Genomic DNA, 23253 nt, shown 5'->3' with positions numbered 1-23253 from the left:
GAATTTAGCATACCTGCAACTAATACGACTTATTGCCATTAACCACCTTAGGAAGATGAAATGAAAATGTAGAGCCATTGTTTTGTCTCTGTCCTTTCTTTGCACAGCAGGCTTAGTCATTACAGGCACTCCTTAGAGAGTGTAACATTTAAAACCTGCTGTTAGTGTTGTGTGATCCCATCAAATCCTGTCGAATGGCTATGCCAGCAAATGACTACAGCCTATAACTAGTAGCTATGTATGATCAGCTGACTGGTAAATCTAAACATTCTCCAATAATATAGCAAAGCGTTTTGTGAAAAAAGCCATACAGTAACTGGCAAGTTATCCAAGACTCTTCAAATATGACTGCCAGTGATAATCGATATGGCTAGCATTTAGTTTGCTTAATGCTAATTTCTATATAGAATACCTTGTATAATAATTTTAATAATACCTTGCATCAGGAATTCAGCATTCTTTTACATGTACAGATTCATAATGCTTCACAGAGACTATTGTATGAGACAGGTAAGTCTCACTAAGGTTGAAGAATAGGTTGTTTTCGGTATTTTCATGGATGAATGAGTACACTTTCTCACACATACCATCCAAGGAAAAAGGATAGTTACAGTCTCTCTGTATACTAGTACAGCACATTGATTCTTCTGTGTCCACCATCCCAGTAATGGTAAGTGGAAAGCAAGCCTGTGGACTTGAAGTTCACTTTTTAGGACCTCTTGGGGGGTGATTGTTTATGCATAATTGAAACTTACTTTTTAAAGTTCGTGGAGAACTGTCTCATGTGAGTGGGCCCCCACGCTGGAGCAGGGGAAGAGAGAGTGAGGAGGAAGGAGCAGCAGAGACAATATATAGTGAACTGACCGCAACCCCCATTCCCAATCCCCTTGCACCACTCAGGGGGAGGAGGTAGAGAAGTTGGGAATGAAGTTGAGCCTAGGAATAAAGAAGGGATGGGAGAAAGTGTTTTAAGATTTGATTTTATTTCTCATTATCCTACTCTGATTTTGATTGGCAATAAATTTCATTTCCCTGAGTCGACTCTGTTTTGACCATGATGGCAATCGCTGAGTGATCTCCCTGTCCTTATCTCAACCCACAAGCCTTTTGTTGTATTTTCTCCCTCACTGTCCTGCTGAGGAGCGGAGTCATAGAGCAGCTTGGTGGGCAACTGCCACCAGCCAAAGTCAACCCACCACATCTTCAAAGTGCTTAAGGGCATCACAAATGTAAAATAATCCTTTGAGCTTCAGATTGTTGAGGAGTCCACAGACTGTAGTGTCTTACCAATTTTTCAATGAAATACTATAAAATTATTTAATTCTAGGTTTTATATACCAATTAAAAATGTTGAACTGTGAATACTTATAACTTCAAATAAGTGGGTTCCAATTCACTTCAACTGAAGTTGCTGGGAGTATTTCTCCTATATTTTGTCCTTTCTAATTTTATTTGCTTTTGAACCAGGCCAGTGATACTCTGCAGTGCTGATGGTTCAGATTTTGCAACAAAATTACTTGCTTTAGGAACCTGTTTCAGACAAATTTTATAGTCTCAAATGTAATCCAAATCCAACTAGTATTTTCTGTGGCAGGGTAGAGGATATAAGATAATTTAATTTTACAGGATATCTTTCTCTCAAACCCAGCTGCATGCTTGTCTTCACCTGTTTTGTCTCAGACTGAGTGATGGGAATCACTCTCACCTCTCCCAGTTAGCAGCTCCATTATTTTTATTATCTGAAAGTAATTGCAGAATGGTGGTTCCCTGAGATACACCTTTGTCTTTTAATCCTGGATATTTATCTCAGCTCTTTTGATAATAATTGATTCTGCTATTCTGTCCCATCTAACTAATCTCAAAATGTCTTTATGGAATCCATCTGGTATTCATGAAGGCACCATAAAGAATTTAACAATTCCTGTAACTTTAATGTGCTTCTTTGTATTGTTAACAAGATAACTGACTTGCTGTTTGACACGTTTAAGGGAATGCCTTTCCCATCATGCTATATTCTAGGTGCTTTCTTCTGACCTTCTGCCCCCTCTTTTCTCTTTGGACTTGGTTATCTCTGCCTGACAAACTGTAGTTTAAAGCTCTGCTTGCTAGTAGCAAGCCTGTTGGCTGATACTTTTGTTACACTTTGTCATATGAATTCTGTCTGCCCCTAGCTGTCATTCTCTCTCAAACAAGGTGTCACAGCTGTAAAAGCCAAAGTCATGTCTACAACATTCCAGCTCTGCCACAAAATGTTGTGACCTGGTTGCACAGTCACGTGCATCCATTCCTGTCCCATTCCCTTCACAAGCAGAATCGGGGAGAACACCACCCGGGTCCCCATGTCCATGGTCACCTGCCACTTTCTCTGAATGGCACGGGTACTGATCCATGAGTCAGGCTCAGGCAGTCCATATGCCTCCCCAATAGAACTCCTTCCTCCTCACCTGTTTCTACTCATTCTGCAATTGCACATCTGCAAGTGGAGGAGCCTTTTCCGTCACAAACTTCCCTTTTTATTTACCAGTATGGACATACTCTTTTGGGTATTCATTACAGGATGGCAGATAAACTAGCATAACAGAAAAAAATATTTTCTATACTAAGGATGATATTCATCTATCAAAGCTTTATTTTTCTCAGAGTTAGGTGCCTAATCTAATGGTTACCTAGGCTTCCTGTATGTTACAGTCCATCTCCAAAGAATAACACATTCCTACCTGCCATAGAGTGAATTATGTAGACCTGTGAAATCCTGTTTCCTTCACTAATACTCTCTTCAGTTAGTGTTTTAGTATTTCTTAAAATACCTCCTGTGTTAATACCCAATATTTTATTTAGATGTTATTCTTTTATACATTTCCCACAAGTCAATGGTATTTTAAAACCAGATTTTGTGGAGTAAAAGCGTATCTTTGAAATACACAGAGGTTCTGTCAGATTTGTAGTTCAGGTCTTAGAGGATATTTTGTTTAAATCCCACTAGAAAAGACTCGTGATGTATTTATTGATTCAAGCCACTTCTAATTCCCCTGTTCAGTATTGGAATAATTTCATGTGAGTTTGTTTTTCTTTTAAATGTCTAGGTGCTGTGATAGAAAAATATGATAAGCCTGATTCAAAGCCAAATGAAGTTAAAACAAAGAAGCCCCAGTGTAATTCATCTCATGTCTTGAATCATATGAATATTAGCCACCTTATCTTAACTAGTTATCCATTTTTTTTGTTACTAAAGAAGGACAAGCAGCTACAGGGGATAATTTGTGCCATTCTTAGACAGGTGTCTAAAATAAGGGGGTGAATCATCTTTTGGAAGTACTTATTTCTATCCATTGAACTTAGGATCAAACTCTGTAATAATGTCAACAGCATTTCTAAAAATTGTATAATGAACATTTTAATGATCATTTAAGAGATGAAAGAAAACTGCCATAACTACCAGGTTGTTCGTTATGCAGAAATGGGAGGGTGTCTCTTCTACTGGAAGCTGGACTATTTGAAAAATTCGATATTCATTGGGACAGGAATTGAAACAGTTGTTTCTCCCATTTCTGCATTGAGTGTTGTAACAATCCAAATGTAGTTATTACACTTTCATTTCATATATAAGTATTCAATTTAAAATTGAAGAGTCCAGGAGGAAGAAGTGAAAATTCAAGCATCTTAAAGCATGCAGGTTATAGTGCTTGTCTCAAAGATGTTGATAATTTTCTTAGAAATGCTAAGAAATGAAAAAGGGATTTTTTTTTAATTAGTAAACAGATTTTTTTTGTTTGTTTTGTTTTCCAGGGCAGTGAAAGACCAACACATTTCAAATTTTCTTTGTTTGTTATCATTTTTATTTTATTCAACTGCTAAAGCAAGTGAATGGTTCCCACAACTAATGGTGCATCCTTAGGCAAGGCCATCATTCACATTAATGGAAGAATGTGTGCTTGTGAGACTGACCTGTTACTTGCCCACTAACAGGAACTTTTCAAGAGTGCAGTTTGAGATTAAGACAGGTTGTTTTTTTTTTAAATTAAGTTAAAAATGTAAATGCCATCTTAAATTAAAATTAATGCATGAGAAACAGAAGGAAAGACATGCACACCAGTATAAGCTGGCATGAAAGGATTGGAATCCTGGTTAGAAAGTTTTCTTAGATCACATAATTATAGAAATGCTGGTTAGAAGGGCATTCTGGAGTTTATGTAGTCCAGCCTCCTTCTCTAAGTGGAACTGTTGCCAACACTGTCTATGGCTTTGTCCATGTGCACTGTGTGCCATCATCCAAGTTGTTCATGGAGAAATCGAATGGTGCGGGCCCCAGTATCAAACCCTTGTTTCCTTATCTTCTCACTAGCTGCCAGCCAGATGTCCAGCCCTTAATCACTACCATTTGACTCCAGCAATACAGCCAGTTTTCCACCCAGCCCATTCTTCGAGATCATGCTTCAAGTCCATACTTCCTCAGCTTCCAAAAAAGGAATGCAATTGAAGATGATGTCAAAAGCCTTATTAGCAGTATCACCTGCTCTTCCCTCATTCACATAGTCATTTCATCACAGAAGGCAATCAGGTTGATCAAGCATTGTTTGCTCTTGGTAAAGCCATGTTGGCTGTTTCCAATTGCCTTCTTTTTCCCTATAGCGTTTGGAAGTGGATTCCATGTTGATGTGTTCTGTGATCTCTCCAGGGACAGAGATTAGGTGGAATAGTCTGCATTCCATGAATCCTCCATCCGTTTCTTAAGGCAGGCATAATATTACCCTTACCAGCAGTAAGGATTTTCTCTGCTGCTGTGATTTTTCTTATGCAGTGAAGAGCAGCCTTGCCATCACATGGGCCAGCAGCCGTGGATGAATCTTATCTGGATTTCACTGATCTAAGTAGAATCATGGAATCATTTAGGTTGGAAAAGACCTTTAAGATCATCGAGTCCAACAGTAAACCTAGCAGTGCCAAGTCCACCACTAAATCATGTCCCTAAGCACCACACCTACACATCTTTTAAAATACCTCCAGGGATGGTGACTCAACCACTTCCCCTGGCAGCCTGTTCCAATGCTTGACAACCCTTGCAATGAAGAAATTTTTCTTAACATCCAATCTAAACCTCTCCCCTGCTGCAACTTGAGGCCATCTCCTCTTGTCCTATTGCTTGTTACTTGGGAAAAGAGACCCACCTCGCTACAACCTCCTTTCAGGTAGCTGTAGAGAGCGATAAGGTCTCCCCTCAGCCTCCTTTTCTCCAGGCTAAACAACCCCAGTTCCCTCAGTTGCTCCTCATAAGACTTGTGCTCTAGACCCTTCACCACCTTCGTTGCCCTTCTCTGGACACACTGCAGCACCTCAATGTCTTTCTCATAGTGAGGGGCCCGAAACTGAACACAGTATTCGAGGCGCAGCCTCACCAGTGCCAAGCACAGGGGGACGATTGCTTCCCTAGTCCTGCTGGCCACTCTATTTCTGACACAAGCCAGGATGCTGTTGGCCTTCTTGGCCACCTGGGCCCATTGCTGGCTCATATTCAGCTGGCTGTCAACCAACACCCCCAGGTCCTTTTCCGCCGGGCAGCTTTCCAGCCACTCTTCCCCAAGCCTGTAGCATTACATGGGGTTGTTGTGACCCAAGAGCAGGACCCAGCACTCAGCCTTGTTGAACCTCATACAGTTGAGGTATGAGCCAGCCTGTCCAGATCCCTCTGTGGAGCCTTCCTACCCTACAGCAGACCAACACTCCCACCCAACTTGGTGTTGTCTGCAAACTTACTGAGGGTGCACTTGATCCCCTCGTCCAGATCATTGATAAAGATACTAAACAGAACTGGCCCCAAAACTGAGCCCTGGGGGACGCTGCTTGTGACCAGCCGCCAGCTGGATTTAACTCCATGTTTATGTATGAGTATATTCATGTTCTCTAAGTAGACTGTTTGTCTCCCATTATTAGCTGCTCCTTTCCTTCCTAAACCATGCACAGAAGCCACTGAATACTTCATGCTTATGATCACTTGGATTCCTCAAATGCCCCATGTTTTCTTTGAAATTTTGCATATGTGTTGAAACCCATCTCACCCTTAATGTTCCCTGCTAGTCTTATCTCCAGCTGGGCTTTAGCTTTTCTAATTTCATCCTGAAGTGCCCAAGCAGTGCTTTTATCTTCTTTCTTTTTCTGTCTTTGGTTTTGCTTCTTATATGTTCCTTTTTTTTGTCTTGCAATCCATTGAGACACTCACTGCTTACCCCAACAGTCATTCTGCTGGAAATCCTGGTCTTTCTGCACAATGAGGTGATTTGTTCTGAAGCTCACTCAAAAATACTTCTTTATTCCCCTTTTTAATCAGCTGAAAGTAATGTGCTGTCCGCTATACTGTCTTCAATTTTCCCTCTCCCTTATGCCCACTTCTCATGGGATTCTGCTAACAGTTCCCTGAATAAACCAGTGCCTGCTTTCCTAAAGTCCGAAATCTTAACTCTGCAGTTTCTCATGCCTATCCTGAACATATATATATATATAATAATTCCTGCCTGAATTTGCAATGTTGACTGTTAACCAGCACTTTAGAAATTTTCTTCAGTAATGTGATCATTAATAATACAGCTTTTTAACATACATTTTGAAATAAAAATATATACAGTTACAAACAAGGGTATTAAAAGGGCTTTTGTTACTGAAAGGTAAGTCTTAATTTGAGTTAAAATTTTATAAGCTAGCAGTCTCTCATGAATTTTATTCAAGCTTTTAAGATATAATTCCCATGAAAAATTTGTTGATGCAGTTCTTTGACATAGTACAAAGCTTGTGTGTTTTATTTCTCATACTCGATAAAAATGTCCTCTTGCAGATCACTGCTATAAATATCAATTTGGATATGTACAGGACTAGAATGCACATTGTTCTAGAGAATATTTAAAAGTGTGTAGAAATGACCTGTGTCTGTATTCATATTTTCACGTATTTGTACCATGACATTTCAGACTCGTCATGAATGGCAGCTGAATCATTTGAAAACATAAGAGTTTGTTCTAGCAGAAACTCAAAATACAGAAATAATATTCACACATTACATCAGGTTGACTTAAGTAAACTATGATATCTGAACAAAGTCAGGTTTGCAAAATCAGGCAAAAAGCACGTTGCCTAACTGTAGACTCTACAGAAATTACACTAGCACAGAAATCTCATACTGAATGCATTATTTTTATAGATGTGATTGCTTAAAGAGAAACAACAATTTCTTCAATGAAATACATTAGAAGTCAAAAGGAATAGCACATCACACCTTAGTGTAGCTGCTAAATATAGTATTAATTTTAAATAATTACTGTTACTCTTCTGTCTGTGCTTGAAACTTAGAAATTTAGTAGAAAAAAACCCCAATTATCTTTTTTTATAGCTATTTTTTATTTTGCAATGAATACTTGTTGAGTTAAAACTAATAGTAAACTAATAATGGAAAACTGTAGGGCAATCTAGTAAGGCAAACAGAATAAGACCCAGGGTTGGGAAACATGAAGTGAATTTTGCCTCATTGAATGTAATTGCAGTGATCTCACTGACTTCAGTAAAACAGCATTTTGTCCTTGGGTTCTTTTTTTTAAATTAGTTGCTGACCTGCTCTTATTTTCAGCAAGTCACTGATAGATTTTGTACCTCTTCTCACCATTCCTTGCATATCTTATTTACTTAGACTAAAACTGCGTTCTGTCTTCCTAAAACTGTAGTCAGATATATGATTGTAGTATGGTTCCAGTGCTGGTTTTAACTTCGTTAATAACAGCAACAGAGACAGCATGTGTATGGGAGGGTGTGCAAGTACACCTGGAACACTTAGATTGCTGGATCATGCTTGAGATTATACACCAAGTCTCCACTGCTGATATTATCCAAGTCAGCTAAAGAAAAGTTAGGCTGAGTATGTCCACCCGATATTACAGTCATACATCTGACTGCAGTGTTCCTACTGTATATAGAATAGCGGGGCTGTGGTGTGTGGTTATTTTTCAAGGTACAATTGTAATATAATGATAGCTGTACCTTCTTGTGTGTTTGTCAACAGACTAAATCTTCTCTTTCAAAATCTAGCTTAATGGGATTCTGAACACTGGTACCTAATTTTATATCTACTGCTCCTCCATAATTCTAATAATGCCACATAGAGTAATATGGGTATAATTATTGAAAAGCATGCAATTGAAATTAATCTTGAACTTGTTGTGTTATTGCTGTAGATGTCAGGATGAACATAAATCTATTTTCTTAAAAAAATTTAGCATTTATATAACCCTTGTATGAGCTGTGCAGAGCATATAATTACTGACATTTGTTAAACGCATCCCACATCACAAATACATGACTAATAGGCTCTAGAAGAAATTGATGAGTAATAACAAACTGTATTTATTATTAACCTGCAATTGAGCAATCTGAGTACTTAACAAGAATTTTTAAAATATGGGGAGTATTCTGTATATACTGTGGCGCTGCATGAAAGAAACGTGCTGTGCTGCATAATGGAGTGGAAGCCACAGTACTGTGCTCTAACAGAAAACACAGCTCTTTACCATTGCAGTGAATCAATGCAGTGCTTCAAGTAGCCTTATTAATTCCCATAGGATTGGTGCTATATATATATGAGAATATATTGGTCCTCTGCATATGAGAAGTTTGTTGTCTTCTAAGAACAGGTTGCAGTTTTCTGTTTTTCTTACATTTTGTCAGGGTGTATAACTAGCTAAGGTCAGCCATGTCTTCTGGCCTTCCTTTTAGCATCATGTTCTCCAGGTAATATGTATCCTGGAAACCTCTACAAAGTAAACCCCCTAGTTACTGTTTGGGAGAAGGTGCAACTAGAATACTGACTGGGTTAGTAGTGGGCTTGTGGTGTCCATCTGCAGCATCCTGCTGCTTTTCTTCCCTCCTCCACTGAACCCCTGCTCTACAGAGGATCTTCCTGGTGTCAAAGGTATATGATCCTCTTCTGTATAAAGGAAGACATAGGTGGTGTCAATGTCTTTCCCTTGTTTGCTTTGTATTTTGATTAAGAAGGCAGGTATCTCTGTCTTGAGTCCAGTCCTACTTCCCATCCTCATTGAGTGAAAGTGCAGCTTTGAGGTGGTCTTGAGGGAACAACAAAAGAGCAAGTGTAGACCTACACTGTTTCTTACTCATCCACGTGCAGTATGAATGATTTGGTTATGAATGCCATTAAAGTACTTTCATCCTAACAACCTCCATGGACCCTGTTCTTGTAGGCAAGGGACATAGACAGACTGAAAGTCAGAGAGGTTTCACTGGCAGCTCAGTCTTAGACTACTTTCACAGCCATGCAGTTAATTGCAGCCAAACTACAAGGAACAGTATGGAAGCATGTAGTTCTGTCAGAAGGCATATCAAACTGAAACCCCTTCCCTGTCTTGACACAATGAAGACATAGTTGCATTGCACTGAGTTACTACTTTTCCAATATTTACCAAAGTGACTATGTTATAACATTGTATTTTAGTTAGAGCTGTAAAGTCTTATAAAAACAGAAATATCTCCTTGAACAGCTTTGTAAAGAGATATATTGTTTCATTCAGAGAAATGAAACATTGAAGTGGTTTTGGTGCTAACGCTACATCCTTTTAAAACTGGTAGATGGCAGTAGAGTATCTGCTTTGACATTGTGGATTTAGAAAGGAGTTTGTTAGCTTTTTGAACAAAAATAAAAATCCTTTTATCTGTTCCATAGTCTTGAAAAAAATAGCAGTTATCTGACTAGCAGATCTTTTCTGTTTTGTATTCTTAGAGCAGTAATCATATTTAGTTCAGAAATGATTGATCCTAGATTTTTTTTAATTCAGTGACACAGAATTTCACAATATATTTTTGACTTTATTACTTTCCTCTTTTCCAAATTGTAATATTCCAAATTCCAAATTTGATTTTGTTGTATGATTTGTAGGATAGATTACCTCTGAAATAAATACAAGACTTAGATATAAGCCTGTGTTTATTATATATTGTATTCGTGAAGTAGCAGTTTTTGCAGTGGTTGTGAATTACTGAAGACAAGACTCTTTCTTCATTGTGTACATGAGTAAAGAACAGAAATAGATTTTGGGTTCCTAGAAATCTGTTTTTATCTAAGTTCCAGGGAGGGAAAAGTTAAAATCATGACATTTCCTCATTTTTATTTTTCCATGAGTTTTTGTTTTATGTTTCAGGTCAAACATGGCTTTCTAGTAGTTCCATATGAAGCCACATGGGATCTTTCATTGTGTTTATTGCTTTCCATTCTGTTCATTATCTCTCTTCACTTCTCTAAATGTGTGGGTTTTTTGCTATAATGTGTTGGTCAATATCATAGCAGCATATATCCACAGAAACCCATAAAGTATGCAGTAGATTAAAAAGCTGAGATGCACAATTAATTGAATAACTAGGTAAATAAATATTGACATTTTAAGTTTGACTACCCCACCTTTATTAATACCTGCAATTTATATTCTTCTGTGCTGACAATGCAAAAAACCCACAGTGTATGAATTTTCCACTAAGAGTGGAGAAGATACTCAGTAGCAGTTCCTGTATGCTGTTCATAGTTATTAGATGCACTGTTCACAAATAAATTACTCTGTTGAATTTTTTTATATAAATACTGTTATGATTAGTTGACCTTAGTTAAAACAGGCAGCTTCTACAAAGGCTCATGGTTTGAATAATCTTCTCGCCCCTCTTTCAACAAACCATTATTGGTGATTGCTTTTATATTGCACAAGTAGTGTTCTCCTCTGTCCTTCTAGTTGCAGGGAATGATGAGGGAAGAAACAGGAAGAGCCAGCAGATCAAAACCTGGCTCTGAGCCTGGTGTCATTGGCAGAATTGGGGGTTTTTTGATCACACATCGGTCTACACAACACCAGGGCTGCTGGCAGCAGATGGGGTTCACCCATCTCAAAGGGGGGAAAGGATCTTTGCACAGGAGTTAGCAGGGCTCATTGAAAGAACTTTAAACTAGATTTGAAGGGGGAAAGGGATAAAACCAGGCTTGCTGGAGATCAGCCTGAGGGCAGCATGCCATTGTTTGAGGGATGGTGTGCTAGCAAGGTCCTTCAGTCTCCCCTTCAGTGGAGGCAGGGGATGGAGATCCGTGCAGCATCAAAGATGCAAGGTTTATTGATGTGTTAGAAACCATGAAAGTGCCTAAGAATAGCCACTTAGGAATTAGGGCTTCTCCCCCCAAAAAGGTGGCAGGATCAGTAGCCGAACTGAAGTGCATCTGCACCAATGCACGCAGCATGGGCAACAAACAGGAGGAACTGGAAGCTATTGTGCAGCAGGAAAACTATGATATAGTTGCCATCGTGGAAACATGGTGGGATGGCTCGCACAACTGGAGGGCTGCAATGGATGGCTATAAACCCTTCAGAAGGTATATACAAGGAAGGAGAGGTGGTGGAGTAGCCCTGTATGTTAGGGAGTGTTTTGATTGTCTAGAGCTTAATGAGAGTGATGATAGGGTTGAGTGTTTATGGGTAAGAATCAGGGAAGGCCAACAAGGCAGATATCATGGTGGGAGTCTGTTATAGACCACCCAACCAGGATGAAGAGGCAGACAAAATATTCTATAAGCAGCTGAGAGAAGTCTCACAATCGCTAGCCCTTGTTCTCATGAGGGACTTCAACTTACCGGATGTCTGCTGGCAATACAGTACAGCAGAGAGGAAACAGTCGTGGAGGTTCCTGGAATGTGTGGGAGATAACTTCCCAACACAGCTGGTGAGGAAGCCAACTAGGGAAGGAGCTGGACCTGTTGTTTGTGAACAGAGAAGGTCTTGTGGGTGATGTGATGGTTGGAGGCTGTCTTGGGCACAGCGTTCACAAAATGCTGGAGTTTTTGATTCTCGGAGAAATAAGGAGGGGAGTCAGCAGAACTGCTACCTTGGACTTCTGGAGGGCAGACTTTGGCCTGTTTAGGAGCCTGGTTGAGAGAGACCCTTGGGAGGCAGTCCTGAAGGGCAGAGGAGTCCAGGAAGGCTGAACTTTCTTCAAGAAGGAAATCCTAAAGGTGCAGGAGCAGGCCATCCCCATGTGCTGAAAGACGAGTCAGCAGGGAAGAAGACCGGCCTGGCTGAACAGACAGCTTTGGCTGGAACTCAGGAAAAAAAGGAGGAGAGTTTATGACCTTTGGAAGAAGGAGCAGGCCACTCCGGAGGACTACAAGGACGTTGTGAGGTTATGCAGGGAGAAAATTAGAAGGGCCAAAGTCCAGCTAGAACTTAATCTGGCTACTGCCATAAAAGACAATTAAAAAAAATGGTTCTGTAAACACAGTAGCAACAAAAGGAGGGCTAAGGAGAACCTGCATCCTTTACTGGATGCAGGGGAAAACATAGTGACAAAGGACGAGGAAAAAGCTGAGGTACTTAATGCCTTCTATGCCTCAGTCTTCAATAGTAAGACCAGTTGTTCTTCGGGTACCCAGCGCCCTGAGCTGGAAGACAGGGACGGGAAGCAGAAGGAAGCCCCCATAATCCAAGGGGAAATGGTGAGCAACCTGCTACACCTCTTAGACACACACACAAGTCTATGGGGCCAGATGGGATCCACCCAAGGGTACTGAGGGAGCTGACAGAAGTGCTCACCAAGCCGCTTGCCATCATTTACCAGCAGTCCTGGCTAACCAGGGAGGTCCCAGTTGACTGGAGGTTTGCAAATGCAGCACCCATGTACAAGAAGGGCCTGAAGGAGGATCCAGGGAAGTCCTGGCCTGTCAGTCTGACCTCGGTGCCGGGAAAGATTATAGAGCAGATCATCTTGAGTGCCATCACACGACACATGCAGGACAACCAGGTGATCAGGCCCAGTCAGCATGGGTTTATGAAAGGCAGGTCCTGATCTCTCTCCTTCTATGACAAAGTGACCGGCTTCATGGATGAGGGAAAGGCTGTGGGTTATGCCTAGACTTCAGTAAAGGCTTCGACACTGTTTCCTGTAGCATTCTTCTGGAGAAACTGGCTGTTCATGGCTTGAATGGGCATACACTTTGCTGGGTAAAGAACTGGCTGGATGGCTGCGCCCAAAGAGTGGAGGTGAACGGAGTTAAATCCAGCTGGCGGCTGGTCACAAGCAGCGTCCCCCAGGGCTCAGTTTTGGGGCCAGTTCTGTTTAGTATCTTTATCAATGATCTGGACGAGGGGATCAAGTGCACCCTCAGTAAGTTTGCAGACAACACCAAGTTGGGTGGGAGTGTTGGTCTGCTGTAGGGTAGGAAGGCTCCACAGAGGGATCTGGACAGGCTGGCTCATACCTCAACTGTATGAGGTTCAACAAGGCTGAGTGCTGGGTCCTGCTCTTGGGTCACAACAACCTATTGCAGCACCACAGGCTTGGGGAAGAGTGGCTGGAAAGCTGCCCGGTGGAAAAGGACCTGGGGGTGTTGGTTGACAGCCAGCTGAATATGAGCCAGCAATGGGCCCAGGTGGCCAAGAAGGCCAACAGCATCCTGGCTTGTGTCAGAAATAGAGTGGCCAGCAGGACTAGGGAAGCAATCGTCCCCCTGTGCTTGGCACTGGTGAGGCTGCGCCTCGAATACTGTGTTCGGTTTCGGGCCCCTCACTATGAGAAAGACATTGAGGTGCTGCAGTGTGTCCAGAGGAGGGCAATGAAGCTGGTGAAGGGTCTAGAGCACAAGTCTTATGAGGAGCAACTGAGGGAACTGGGGTTGTTTAGCCTGGAGAAAAGGAGGCTGAGGGGAGACCTTATCGCTCTCTACAGCTACCTGAAAGGAGGTTGTAGCGAGGTGGGTGTTGGTCTCTTTTCCCAAGTAACAAGCAATAGGACAAGAGGAGATGGCCTCAAGTTGCAGCAGGGGAGAGGTTTAGATTGGATGTTAAGAAAAATTTCTTCATTGCAAGGGTTGTCAAGCATTGGAACAGGCTGCCGGGGGAAGTGGTTGAGTCACCATCCCTGGAGGTATTTAAAAGATGTGTAGGTGTGGTGCTTAGGGACATGATTTAGTGGTGGACTTGGCACTGCTAGGTTTACTGTTGGACTCGATGATCTTAAAGGTCTTTTCCAACCTAAATGATTCTATGATTCTGTGTTATACAGATAGATTTTACATGTTTATACTTCATGTAGATTTATCTTTTATGTCTTGTAAGACATTTAATATAAGAATAAAATGATAGTAAATGTTATATAAGTTAAAATGGTTCAGTGTACTATGATCTTGTAGCATTTCATAGTCCATATCGAAGTTGATAAATAAGCTGCTGTTTGCTTCAGCAAAAGAAAATTAAAAACAAAAGGAAACACTATATCATTGCATATCTTTCAAGAATAGAAAATAAGTCAAAAGCCAGCAGAAAGTTTGATTTCCTGCCTTATTCTGTCTAACATTTAAATAGTCCAGTACTTCTGAACAATTAATAAATATTTTATTATAAAGTTCAATTCTCTGAAGTCAAGCAAAAGAGGAGAGAATTACTTAGTTGTTCTCTAACATGTCCTGCAAAAAATGCACTGAGAAAAATATCTAAAATTTTGCTAAAATACCTAAATATACCAGGGGGTTTATATACAGTTTAAGGGACAGGCTGCAATATCACTGAAGGATTTTAATTTCACTATTCTTTCTTTATAAATGTATACATATATTTGATCAGTTTATGTGTGGAGTTACCAGGGTTGCTAACAATAAAAGGCAGTTGGACATAATGAACTGGAAGCTCCCCTTCTTTCTGAAAGTTTTGCAGTTATTCTTTTAATTGCTTGCTTGCTTTAAACTATAAATGTGCATTTAAATAATTTGAGGTAGCGTGAATATCTAAGTAAGTAAGAGATCCATGGGAGATCAGAAGGCATTGAGTATAATTGTCTTGGAATTTTGATGCCTGGTAGGTACTATATGTATTTGGTTACCTATTCTGTTTTTTTGTTTCTCTTTTCAATTACAGATGAAGCCTAGTTAAAGGCAGAGCCTGAGTTTTTTCTGTAGATTTTGTGGAAAAGAGGCTTTTTAATTAATTTTACACCTTATTAGTTTTTAAATTATAGTTGAAAAAGACAGTGACTGTGATAAGAAAAATATGGATCTTTTTGTTTGTTTTGGGCTTAATATGAATGAGGCTCCAGTATGTTCTATATTTGGATATGGGTATTGTTTATGTTTTGAATAGATCATGATTAGTAATTAAGTATGCAGAAGAGTCTAGTCCATAGAAAAATATTTGCTATTGTATCACATTTTTGTACTAAAATAAGTTTGTTTATCCTTCTTCAAGATTGCATTTGTATTCTCATCACTCAGGTCATTTCACAGCTTCGGATCCTGAGCAGGTCAGTAACTGCTGGCTGCAAATTTGATAGAGAAATATGGTCTACTGAACTTTCTCCTGTTCTCAACCTATGGAAGAAACTTAATCAGGTAGGAAAGCAACTAATTTGAAAAGACAACTTTTTTCCCTCAGTAACTACATTAAAAGTAAGGTCTATGGAACTATCTTGAATATTGGAATATAAGTAGTGAAAAAGAAAATTAAATGCATTTGAGGTGGGAAGTACAATGTTACATGTATGTAATAAGCTATGAAGTCTGTATGTGGGATAACAGGCTATCACTTTTTTCTCCATATGGAGGTGAGACCACACTCACAAGACATGAGACTAACATCTTGTGTGTGTTTCTAAGAAGAACACTAATATATTTTAGATTTGAATTTAGTCTCTTCATTTCTCTAATATTTACAAAGCAATGTTTAATAATTTTGAATATTAAATTAAGGCTTTCCTGTATAATATTGAAATATGGTACTAGCTTTAAATTGAGATTCATTAAAATCCTTGCTACAATGCTTACAATATCCAGTCTCACTTCCTTTTTGTTCCTTCGTTGTTCTGAGTTGGTTCGATTTGGTGGGGTTTTTTTACATATATTATAAAGCTTGATTTCCAACCACTGAATTCTTATTGTGGGTGTCTGTTTAGCTATAACATGTGCGGATTCTCTTTGAAACGCAGATACTACGCATAGTTGGGAAGAATCCATCTCACCTCATGCTAGGTGCCTACCTAGGCATTTGGTCATTATTTTTCTCCTCAGTGATAAGTAATAGATCACAGACATTGTGGCCTAAAAATGTCTTGTACACAACAATATTGGAATGAGAAAAGCCTTTCCCTTACTCAGATAACCACATAGAAAGAAGTGACATGAGGTGCACATGAGAATTTGCAATTACATTTTTAAATCTCTCATTAAATTCTCATTTAATCCATGCTAAGTGTATGATACATCATGTTTTTGTCAAAATAATCTTTTGGTACTAACTAACTTCATGCTGAAATCTGTGGCCTCTGAACGTAGACTGCTGTTAACCAGGTCTGTGATCCTGTAAGAAAAAGCAGTATATTTCAATGGGACACCTTCCATTATATCTTACTGACTAGAGCTAAATATACATTTAGGCCTGCAAACCATCCTTGCAAAAGCTTAGATGAAACTGTTGCATATGTGTATACATAAACAATCAGAAAATTAGAGATTTTGATTGTAGTGTTTGGAAGAATGATACATGAAGCCAGTTTTAAACAGTAAAACAAAACTGCACTACATTAATACTCATTAACAGCACACATTGCTAATGACTAGTTCTTTATCATTATTAATTATTAGCACTGCAAATTCAAATCACTTATTCTTTAAACCTTGTGTCATAAATTAGCTGTGAGTATGCAGTACCATGAAGCTGAAGCCACATACTCACCAATGGTGGCTATGGTCCTTGATGGTCTTAGTCACCCAGGTGGAGGTAATCAAGCCTGAGACCTCTTTGACAAGGGAAGCTGGACTTGACGCAGGCCTCATCTTTCTCCCTGGCTGTCACCCTCAAATCTGAGATCTCCTTTCATATGATTTTTCAGCCTTTTACCTCTGTTCCTGAACTACAGGTTGGGTGATGCTTAGATGGGGTTATTTTTCAGGCTGCAGTAAGTACCTTATTGTGTCACTTGGCTGTTTTTCTTTCCTGCTTAATTGTGTCTTCTTGTCTTAAAGCAAAAGCAGTCTAGGCAGTTCTTAATGTTGCTCTCTGTCAATGACCACTAGGTGACCATCAGCTTGTTTTTCATAGTTCTCTTTTCAACGTGTGCCCATACTTTCAAGACCTTCGCTATTATGCTATGCTTCAACTTCACATCACAACAGGAGACACCTGGTACTGAATTCCGCTTCAAACAACAAGCTTTCTTAACAAGTTGATAACAAGTCTAGAAGGCCAGTACTGGGGCCTTGCACAGTTAGCATAAGACATAGTTAGTGTGGCCTGTTCCTAGCAAGAGCAATTTTTTTTTTTTTTACAGGACCACTGGATACAAAAATTTTATATAATGTTTGCTATGCTTACTGTATTATGTTTAAGTTCAAAAAAAGCTAATATTAATTAAATCTTGTACTTAGCACGCAGTACTTCTGTGTATGCAGGAGGCCTCGTTTAGCTACAAAACCAATCTGTTTGCTAAGGATTAGCATCAGCCTTACTGATATATAAAGTCTGGGTAAACTCTGGCTAATCCCTTGCCACTGACCATCCTGCCATTCTTCAGTTTCCTCCTGTGAGTTACCCTGTAGCTTGTCCGGTTCAGAGAACTGAGCAGCTAGTTTCTTTCTGACTTTTGGATTTGTTGATTTGAAAATAGCCATTTTTTACCACACTGTATCCGAGAACTTTCTTTAGAGATATAAAATGCTCTCTTCAATCAATGCTGTCATAAGGACTTAATTTGATTTCCTAAAAATTAGGCTTCTAGCACTATTAAAGAAACCATCAAATATTCATGGCCTGGCAGATATAACCCAGAATCTGCAGGAGACCTGTGAACTGCTGGAGTAGCACATAGAGACAGAATGAGACATCTCAAATGTCACTAGGTGTCTGCCTGAATCAAGGCTGTGGTGCCTATTTATTCTTCTGCTTAATTTTAACTACAGGAAAATGAATTATGGAATATTTCTGTGTTCTCTCCTTGCCCAGTATTTGTACAGTCACCGTATGCATCTGTGTTTGACCTACATTTTCACTGCTTGTAATATCTTAAAATAAAAGACTCCTATAAAAAAACTCAGGAAGTTCAACAAGGCAAAGTGCAATATCTTTCACATGGGTTGGTGCAATCCCAAGCACAAATACAGGCTTGATGAGTGGATTGAGAGCAGCTCTGCAGGGAAGGACTCAGGGATATTGGTTGGTGAGAAGCTCAACATGACCCGGCAATGTGCACTTGCAGCCCAGAAAGCCAACCATATCCTGGGCTGCATCAAAAGAAGCATGACCAGCAGGTAAAGGAAGGTGATTCTCCCTCTCTACTCTGCTCTCATAAGACCCTACCTGGAATATTGTGTTTAGCAACATAAGGACACGGACCTGTTGGATTGAGTCCAGAGGAGGGCCACCAAGATGACCAGAGGGCTGGAGCAGCTCTCCTGTGAAGACAGGCTGAGAGAGTTGGGGTTTTTCAGCCTGGAGAAGAGAAGGCTCTGGGGAGACCTTCCTTATAGCAGCCTTCCAGTACCTAAAGGGGGCCTACAAGAAAGCTGGAGAGGGACTTTTTACAAGGGCATGCAGTGATAGCACAAGGGGTAATGGCTTTAAGCTGAAAGAGAGTAGATTTAGGTTAGACATAAGGAAGAAGTTCTTCACTGTGGGGGTGGTGAGGCATGGAACAGGTTGCCCAGAGAGATTGTGGATGCCCCCTCCCTGGAAGTGGCCAAAGCCAGGTTGGATGGGGCTTTGAGCAACCTGGTCCAGTGGAAGGTGTCCCTGCCCATGGCAGGGGAGTTGCAACTAGATGATCTTTAAGGTCCCTTCCAACTCAAACCATTCTATGATTCTATATTACCTTAAAATTTCTTTGATTTTCTAACATTTTTATGCTGTTAGCAGGTTGATTTCTTTATCTTTTGAAGATCTCCTTTAGAACAAGATGGCCTCTGACCTTGTGTAGGGTTTTTGAGGGGGACATTTGCTTGAGTGTTTCAAAAAATTTGAATAATAATGTCCTTTATTAAAATTAGTTTTCATAGTCTGTTCAACTAGTACTTCCTATAAGCTTTGAAAAAGTCTAGGCATCTTTAAAAAGTCCACATACATTGCATACAGTTCTACATTCGAATTCTTTATTGATAGCTCAATGAAGGCATCATGTTTGTTTTCAGAAGTTTTAAATAAAGACCTGGGAATTGGAACAAAGAAAATAATTGAACTGCTGCTTAAGTTAACAATCACACATTATTTTATTTATGCATGAATGAGCACAGAATATGAGCTAACATGATTTCCCAGGTATGAAGAAGTAAAATCACAAAAACTATTCCTGAAGTCTGTAAATTTTTTTTTTCCCCCTCAGTTTTGGAAGCATTTACCTTCAACTGCAGACTCTTTGTTATAGAATCATAGAGTCATAGAATGGTTTGGGTTGGAAGGGAACTTTAAAGTTATCTAGTCCAACCACCTGCCATGAGTGGGGATATCTTTCACCAGATCAGGTTGCTCAAAGTCCTGTCCTACCTGACCTTGAACAATTCCATGGATGGAGCATCCATAACTTCCCTGAACAACCTGTCCCAGTGTCTCACCACCCTTACAGTAAAAATTTCTTCCTTACATCCAGTCTGAACCTCCTCTCTTTCAGTTTAAATCCACTGCCCCTTGTTCTGTCACTACAGGCCCTGGTAAGAAGTCTTTTTCCGCCTTTCTTATAAGCTCCCTTTACGTATTGAAAGGCCACAATAAGGTCTCCCCGGAGCCTTCTTTTCTCCAGGTTGAACAACCCCAATTCTCTCAGTCTGTCTTTATAGGAGAGGTATTCCAGCTCTCTGATCATTTTTGTGGCCCTTCTCTGGACTGTCTGGGATACAGTACTCCAGGTTGGGTCTCACAAGAGTGGAGTAGAGGGAGCGAATCACTTCCCTTGACCTTCTAGCCACACTTCTTTTGATGCAACCCAGGATATGGTTGGCTTTCTGGGCTGCAAGTGCACATTGCCGGCTCATGTCCAATTTTCTACCCACCAGTATCCCCAAGTCCTTCTCTGGAGGGCTGCTCTCAATCCCTTCATCTCCCAGCCTTTACTGATACTGGGGATTGCCCTGACCCACGTGCAGGACCTTGCACTTTGCTTGTTGAACTTCATGAGGTTGTTGTTGTTGTTATTATTATCTTCTTTTATCTGTTGGATACAGATAGTAGTAAAGTAGAGGCAGATGGGATAGATGCTGACAATACTTTCCATTTTATTTAGAAGAGGCAAATATTAGTCTTCTACCTGTCAAATGTACTTATCACAAAGGGTAGTTGGAAACAATGGTTGAATACCTGTTTCAAACTACTGAAACTCAGAAAGTACCCAGTATAGGTCTGAACTGAATCTAGCTAATCTATTTATAAATTCAACGCTGTTTTTAAAATCAGCTACTTTTTATTCCAGAGGCAAAAAATGCTCAGAAGCTTGTTAATATGTAGACAAAGATTAAGTATGTTTTTAAACATTTTTATTCCAGTGCTGAGTATGTAAATCAAGGATTAACTCAGAAAGGATTATCTTACAAATACTTTGAAAATAGTTACTTTACATCTAAGTGCTGATGATTATGAAGCATAACAATATTTACCACTTGACATAGGTTTGTCCTGTACAATTTATACTGGAATAATTGGTCATAGTCTTTAAGTGTGGACATATTTTTTTCTGTACACTTTCAATACCGTATGGTTATCACTTCTGTGTTCTGTAATCTAGTGTCCAAGTTTAGATAAAATCATAGACAGCATTTGACTGGGTATTTCTTTGTACTGAACATCAGTGTTTCATCCTACAAAAGTCAGTCTAAATAATTTAGAGTATATAATACAGCTAAATTGACAGAATGTAGAATTTATGTAGTCAGTGAATTTCAGAAATCAGTGATAAAACAAAAATTTTACCTAATATGGGCCAACATTTCACTAATCTGTAAATGGACTATTTAACTTCTTAGTGATGTGCCCACTGAAGAATCTTACCACATTAAAATATGTAAAATAATATTTGTATTTTTTCATGAGTGCAAATTGTAATCTCTCAATCAACAGTATTGAGTGCAGCTAACACAGGCAGCAAATGCACACAGCAGTTGGCAGAGCAGTTTGTGCAGAAGAGCTTACAGAGACCAGCAACTTTGCTCAGCAGAGGATACACCTTCTCAGCAATGGTAGTGACATGCCACAGGGCACAGTCCCCACCCAGCTGCTCTTAGAGCAATGGACCCTCTGAGATGACAACTTTGACTCGGACAGAGCTCCAGAAGGAGGATGCAAGAGTGCAGATCTTGAGCTGCAGGGAGTGCCTGGTGCCTCTTCCTGAGGCTGGGGCAGCAGGAGGTGGTTGTCTAACCTGCAGGAGGTGTGTGCTTGTTGAGGATCTGCATCATCAAATAAAGGAGCTGTGAGAGGAGGTCAGCAGATTTTGCAGCATCAGAAGTAGATTAGCTGGGTCTTTTCTGAGACACTGAGCTTGAAGAGCCAAGCCCCCAACTTTCCTGAAGGTGGTGCAGGCAGAGTCTGTCTGTTGGGATAGCAAGTGAAGACTTACAGGATGGCAAAGGCTGGAAGCTTGAGACTTCCGGCGCCAGGAGCAAAGGCTGCTTCTCCATCTCAAAATTTGCACTTACAGAACAGATTTAGTGCCCTCATTGCTGACAAGAGGCTGGGAATTCTGTCCAATGAAGCTCCCAAGCCAGCTAAACCTGATCCACACAGAAGCACCAGGAGGAAGCGGTAAGGAATAGTGGTGGGCAACTCCCTGCTGTGGGGAGAAGGATGCTCCTATCTTCTGATGTTATCTGTCGTCTAGGGAGGTTTGCTGCTTGCCAGGGGCTCAGATCTGGGACATTGTGGAAAGGCTGCCAAGGCTTGTCTGACCCTCAGACTATTACCCCTTCATGCTTTTCCACATAAGCCCCAGTCATACTGGCAGGGGTAACATGGAGCATACGAAGCATAACTACATGGGTCTGGGCGTGGTGGTTAAGGGCATGGGGGCCTAGGTGTTTTTTCTTCTTGATCCTTACAGTGAAGGTGGAGGACATGAGGAGGAGTGGACAGATCCTACAACTGGTTGCACAGCTGGTGTCAGCAACAGGGTTTTTGTTTTTATGATCCTGGAACACTTTTTGAGGATTGATGATTGCCTCCTTGAAAGAGAAAAGGTCCACCTGACTAAGTGGGGCCAACAGGCTGGCCAACTTGGTGAGAAGAGTTTTAAAATTGAAGTAGCAAGGTAGGGAGAGGATGACTGAAAATTATGGGAGGAAGTAGTTGATGAGGTTGGCAGGCAAAGTATGTCTGTAAACATCATCATCAACAAAATCAACAAAACAGAGCTGAAGAAGGACCATCTAAAGTGTGTCCATATAAACAAGGAAGTGCCTACCTGACGGAATTATCGGGAAAGTTCTCACACCCTTTCTGGGAAGTCACCATGATGGGGTGCCTCTCTGATGTGCCTATACAGTAATGGATGCAGCATCGGGAACAAAGAGTAATTAGGGGTTTGCATACGGTTGCAGAGCTATGATCTTATAGGGGTCACAGGAACATGGTGGGATAGCTCACACATCTGTAGTGCTGCCATGGATGGATACAGGTTCTCTTGGAAAGAAAAGCCAGCAAGGTGAGGATGGGGAGTTGCCCTTTATGTGAGAGACCAGTGGGAATGCATGGAGCTTTACCTAGAGATGTACAACATGCCAGTTGGGAGTTTGTGAATTTGGATTAGAATTTAACATTAGGGTGGGTGTCTGCTACAAGCCACCTGATCAGAAAGAAGTAGGTGAGACCTTTTTCACATGCCTGGAAGAAGCCTCACATTCTGAGAGCCTGGTCTTTGCAGGGGAATTTACACACCCTGATATCTGCTAGAAGGACAGTGTAGCTGGGCACAAGCAGTCCAGGAGGTTTTCTAGTGCATTGATGACAAATTCCTGACTCAGGTCATGGAGAAGCCAATAAGGGGAAGCACTCTGTGGGACCTCACACTTGCCAAGAAGGAAGAACTTGTTGAGGATGTGAAGAGTGGGGACAACCTTGGTTGCAGTGACCATGAGATGGTGGACCTCAGGATCATAAGAGGCAGGAAACAAGCAAAAAGCAGTGTGACAACCCTAGACTTCAGGAAAGTACACTTTGACCAATTCAGGGACCTGCTTGAAAGAATCCCTTGGAATGCTGTCCTGGAGAGCTGGTTGCTTTT

At 40.5% G+C, this 23253-nt stretch overlaps 1 protein-coding gene across 1 annotated transcript in view; it reads left to right on the top strand.

Moving 5' to 3' along the window:
- Positions 1–23253, top strand: part of DYNC2H1 (dynein cytoplasmic 2 heavy chain 1) — a 189028-nt gene that overhangs the window by 125072 nt on the left and 40703 nt on the right. The window contains exon 83 of the mRNA XM_075050027.1: positions 15278–15394. Within this exon, the coding sequence (XP_074906128.1) occupies positions 15278–15394 (117 nt within the window). The remainder of the gene's footprint in view (positions 1–15277; positions 15395–23253) is intronic.

Source organism: Buteo buteo, chromosome 18, assembly GCF_964188355.1.
Source record: "Buteo buteo chromosome 18, bButBut1.hap1.1, whole genome shotgun sequence".
Lineage (NCBI taxonomy): Eukaryota > Metazoa > Chordata > Aves > Accipitriformes > Accipitridae > Buteo > Buteo buteo.
The sequence above is the reverse complement of the archived record's forward strand: the minus strand, read 5'-3'. Positions and strand labels throughout refer to the sequence as shown.